This window comes from Neophocaena asiaeorientalis, unplaced genomic scaffold (assembly GCF_003031525.2).
Source record: "Neophocaena asiaeorientalis asiaeorientalis breed wild unplaced genomic scaffold, Neophocaena_asiaeorientalis_V1.1 scaffold493, whole genome shotgun sequence".
Classification (NCBI taxonomy): domain Eukaryota; kingdom Metazoa; phylum Chordata; class Mammalia; order Artiodactyla; family Phocoenidae; genus Neophocaena; species Neophocaena asiaeorientalis.
In genome coordinates, this window is record NW_020172669.1 from 821,597 (window position 1) to 826,195 (window position 4,599).

The window sequence follows — 4,599 nt, forward strand, 5'->3', positions numbered from 1 at the left end:
TGGAGGCTTCTACTGTGTTTAAAGCTTGGTACTGCCTTACTGGATCTGTATATACAAGACTAAATTAATTTATAAAGTCATTTCTAAAATATGAACTATCACTTTCTTTGTCATTTTTTTTGTTTATTTTTATCACCAGCACTAGCAACTCATTCTATTTTCCACACTTAAAAATAAAAACCAGAAATAGAATAAAAATACTTTAAATTTAAAAAATCAGTTTACAAGACTGCAGTGGCAGTGCCTGGCACATATTAAGTGCTCAATAAATATTAGCCTAATGAATGAATGAATGCATGATTTTCGACAAATAGAGAACAACAAAGCTGTGATGAGCTGAAGCTGTTGGACATTTGGCTGGACTCACTCACTAGCCAAGTGATTGGCTCCCAAACATTTGCCTCATAGCGTGTGTGATTCTAATTTGCATCTCAGTAAAATGTCAAATGACTTTAGCTCATGGGCCTTGCAGAGAACTGGGCAAGGAAAGTAATGTCAGAAACGCTGGCTCATCCGACCATGATCCCGGGGACAACGATCATCAGACCCCAGCAGCCATAGCCACACCCACCTGCCACAATCAGCTTCAGGGGGTTGCTGGGCTCTGACCACAGGGTAGGGAGCATCTGGATATGAGTGCGGCAGATGTAAACCCCTTCACTCTCAGGTGTCATGTTGGCAATGGAGAATATGGCCACCGTCCCCGTTGGGACTTGGTAATCCACGGGTTCTGCATATCCCTCTTTGAACAGCATGAATACCAAATCCTGCAGCCAGCCATGGCAGAGTATGTTAACATTACATCCAGGAAGAGGGGAGGTCTCAGCCTGGATCCAGAAGGTGGGCTTGGGCAGCTGGCCTGGAAGGAGAGAATGAACTGGTATTCAGGTAGAGCAAGGGGAGTGCTGCTCAGGGAGCGGCAGAGCGCTCTACTTAAATGAGTCTTCCCTGTATGACCCTTATTTGTCACCCCTTGTTTCCCCATCTAGGGTATCACCCCTATGTTGAGAGCTTGCCCTCTAGATCTGTTCCAGAGTCTGTGTCCTCACTCTGCATCTATAGAGACTAGGCATTTATTTACTAACTGTGGAATGCATGCATTATACATGCATGCATTTGAGGCAAACGAATGAATTAAACCCTGCTCTGGAAAGGCAAGGTTGAGTCCCAGGAGCTGGAGTTTATTCTTGATTTTCTATCTCTGTCTTCTTACCTGGTGCCTCCAACTCTAAAACTTTACTGGGCTCTGACCAGCCCGTCTCCTTCCAGTAGCAGCACCTGTAAAGACCTGCATTGGACTGAGTAAGGGCACCAATGGGGAATGAAACTTGGAAGGTCTTGTGGGAAGGGCGGATCCAGGTCATCTGTGTCTTATCTTTCAGCAACAGGAACTTGCTTGAAATCCGAGAGGGGCTTTTGCACCAAAGTGTGATGTTCTCCCAAGGGGCCTGGGGGTAGTTGGTCTCTATCCACAGCTCTGGTTGAGATTGCATCATTGCTGTCATTCCCAAAGATAACAAAGACGTCAGCAGTCCAACCCTCTCCCTCCCATAACATGCCCCTCCAATGTCCCTTAAAATTAGCCCCAACCCAGATTCCTCCTTTTGTCTTCCCTTGGGGACAGGATGCATACGTTTATGGGGGGTGGGATAGGGACCCCAAGGTATTTGTTTAAGGAATTCAAGTGAGTTGGGGAATGAAGTGCAAGTCTTGCTTCCTTTCCATCTGAGACAAAGTTCTTTACTGTTTTGTGGGAAACCAAGTCATGAAGTAAGAGGTCCTGATTCCCAGCCAGCTCAATCTGGAAATTGCCTTTGGGATCTCAAGGCAGTTATGTCCAGGGCCATGGAAGCAGGTCAATGTCTTGTGGCCTTCAGGAAGGAAGGTACTTGAGGTAGCAGGACTCACTTACCTATTGGTGTCATACCCAGACTCAACCCTGAAAAGAGAGATTATGGTAAAGGAGAGCCCCTCATTGTTCCCACCCACCCTCAAACCTCAATATTCTCCATTCCCTCCCCATAGGGGTAACTATAACAGGTTCACTTGCCCTGCCACCACTTCCTTGTACTCACGAATGCAAAAGAGTAAGAGAGTGAATGTCCGCAGCATGGTGGCCCCTTCCCCTGGCCTGTCCAGGGTCATGGAGCCTCTGGAGTCTTGAAGGGCTGTGCCCCTCACCAGGTGGTGAGATCTAAAAGCAGAAGTGTTTTTACTCAGGGGACTGATCCTGCTTCGGAAAGTTTAGTTTGGATCAGTAAGTTGCACCTGACATCCCTCCCTTCCTTCCACTCCCTCACTGGCAGGCAGGGTTACTGGCTACTTCTTCTCTTTGTCCCTTTTCCTCACTTCCCCCTTCTCCCACCCAAGGTCTTTGCTGGTATCTACCGTGTCAGATTTATTGAAATGTCTGTTTTTCCATGGGATCTCAGAGGCCCAGAGGCCTAATCCAGGCCAGCAGAAGCCACATGGTATGAGGGAGATGGGAGGTGTAGAGAGTCACCTTTTCAGATCCTTTACTCATACATATATATTTTTGTCAGAGTACTTCAACAACCTAGCAAAGGAAGCGTTTCTACCATCACCATTTTGCTGGCTAGGAAACTGAAGCTTAGACAGGATATAATTTGCCCAAAGTCAAAAGATATTAAATATCAGAGCCAAAATGCAAATCCATGTTTAACTCTAATGCTTATGCTCTAAAACCAGTATTTAAACTTTCAGAGGCAGCCCTTGACCCCTTTCTCACCCTACCTCACCTGTACCATCTCGTCCCATCTAGGCCTGCCCTTATGCAGAATGTCAGAATGCTTCAAATCTAATATTACTTTTATTTCTTACCCCCCAAAATCTCAAAGCCTCCATCTTGAGTAGGTGTTGGGGAATCAAGTTACTTGAGCTAATTGACATAAGATGCAAATGATTTATTGGCTGCCCATAATTTATAAGCATTCTTGTTCATTGCCCCTAAGGAAAAAAAAAAGAATTGCTTGAATTTCAGGGAATATGGCAAAGATATGTGAGTTCAGCGAGGCCTTCTCATTTTCTTGAAAATCACTATTGACCACAGGCCCTACACGTCCATAAGTAGACCCCTTACACTCTTCTGCCTCTCCTACCCCACCCCCTGGACCCAGAGTATCCTTTTGCCAAGGAAAGGCATATGCCCATCACACAAACTCAGGCTAACTCCCTTCTACCAACTCTCTACTCAGAGCCTGAGGTTCTGGCCTACCCCAGCTGTTTAATTCTATTTCAACACAGTGGGATAAAGGCAGCTCTCAGAACAGAAAGCGGTGATTTTGCTTCCCCAAACTGATCCTGATCTTGAAGTCCCTAATTTTCTCCAGTGATAACACTAGGAGGGATGAAGGAGCAGGAAAAAAGAGGAAGATTCAAACACCTGGGATGTAGGAAGCAGGTGGACCATCAGAGATCCAGGGAAGCACAGTTTCCCTTTGCATTTCTTACTTTGCCTTGAAGGATGCTCAAATTACCCTCTCTGAACTTTTCTTATCTATAAAGTTGGGGAGTAATATATACCTAGCCTTGTTGTTGTGTTGAATCTGAGACAATACATGTACAGTGCCAGGCACATAGTGAACATTTCATTAAAACTTGGCTATTTTTCTTCCCAAAGGGGGTATTAATCTGGTATAGCACCCTAAAGATGCTCTTTCCATCTCACCTCCTACAGACTCTTGCCCCCACTCCTCTTAGGGTCAGGCCCAGGCCCAGGCTTGGGTGCCACCCTGTTGCTTTGTTCCCCTGAGGCTTTAGGCCAGAATTTATTGGAGGAACTCAGGTTTTACTGCCAAGGGAAAGGTTCAACCTGGGATTCTGCCAGGGAATGCCATCTGAGATTCTAGCCTTGCCACTTGGACCCCTAAACCAGGGTTTCGCTTCCTGGGGGCTTGAGGGGAATAAGGGAAGCTGGATTTCTCAGCATGGCTGACCCCTCCGCAACCTACTAAGGAAACTCTACCATTTATATCCAGCCAAAATGATGAATCTTCTGTCCAGGGAACATTGGAAGGAGCTGCAGGCTTCAGGTTAATTGGCCACGCCCACTTTTGGCCTTTCACACTCCCCCCCCACACCGTCAACTTCGGCAGTCTAGCCTTTTCACCCTTCCCTTCTACTCCACCCCAAGCACTTTACACACCCTTAGGCAGCGCCGCAGTGCTTTTGAGGGTGACAAACCTGAAATGTCTAATGGCTCGCCCCCTGCATAGCTTTGAGGGTTCCAGGAATCAAAGGGGTTGGGCTCAGCGGGGTGCTGGGTACATGCTCCGCTAAAGGTTTGGAGGGAAGACTGAGAAGGAAAAGGAAAGATATCTACAGCGCCCAGAGATTCTCAGCGAGGCACGGCTGGGATCGCGGAGGGAAGGAAAAAGGGAGGGATGAAGGGGGTGGGGGGGAAAGACTTGGGAGCATTTAGATTTACGGCAATTAATTACATCAGGGAGATTATTTCGGGGTTTTCTTTAGGATCTGATGGGCAGTATTTAATCTTCAGCCCCTGGACTATGCGCTCATTTGCAGGTACTTACGGTAGTTGAAGGCCCACTCCGCTGTTGGAGATTCTCCAGTGAGCTC

General features: G+C 46.8%; 1 protein-coding gene across 3 annotated transcripts in view; it reads right to left on the reverse strand.

Moving 5' to 3' along the window:
* Positions 1 to 2,145, reverse strand: part of IGSF1 (immunoglobulin superfamily member 1) — a 13,022-nt gene extending 10,877 nt beyond the window's left edge. For 2 of the 3 annotated variants that reach the window (XM_024739575.1, XM_024739574.1), the window contains exons 1-4: positions 2,076 to 2,145; positions 1,913 to 1,939; positions 1,214 to 1,498; positions 572 to 859 (exon numbers count right to left, since the gene is read on the reverse strand). In XM_024739575.1, coding sequence (XP_024595343.1) covers positions 572 to 859; positions 1,214 to 1,498; positions 1,913 to 1,939; positions 2,076 to 2,145 — 670 coding nt within the window. The remainder of the gene's footprint in view (positions 1 to 571; positions 860 to 1,213; positions 1,499 to 1,912; positions 1,940 to 2,075) is intronic. The other variant, XM_024739576.1, reaches the window with a different exon arrangement.
* Positions 2,146 to 4,599: the final 2,454 nt, after the last annotated feature.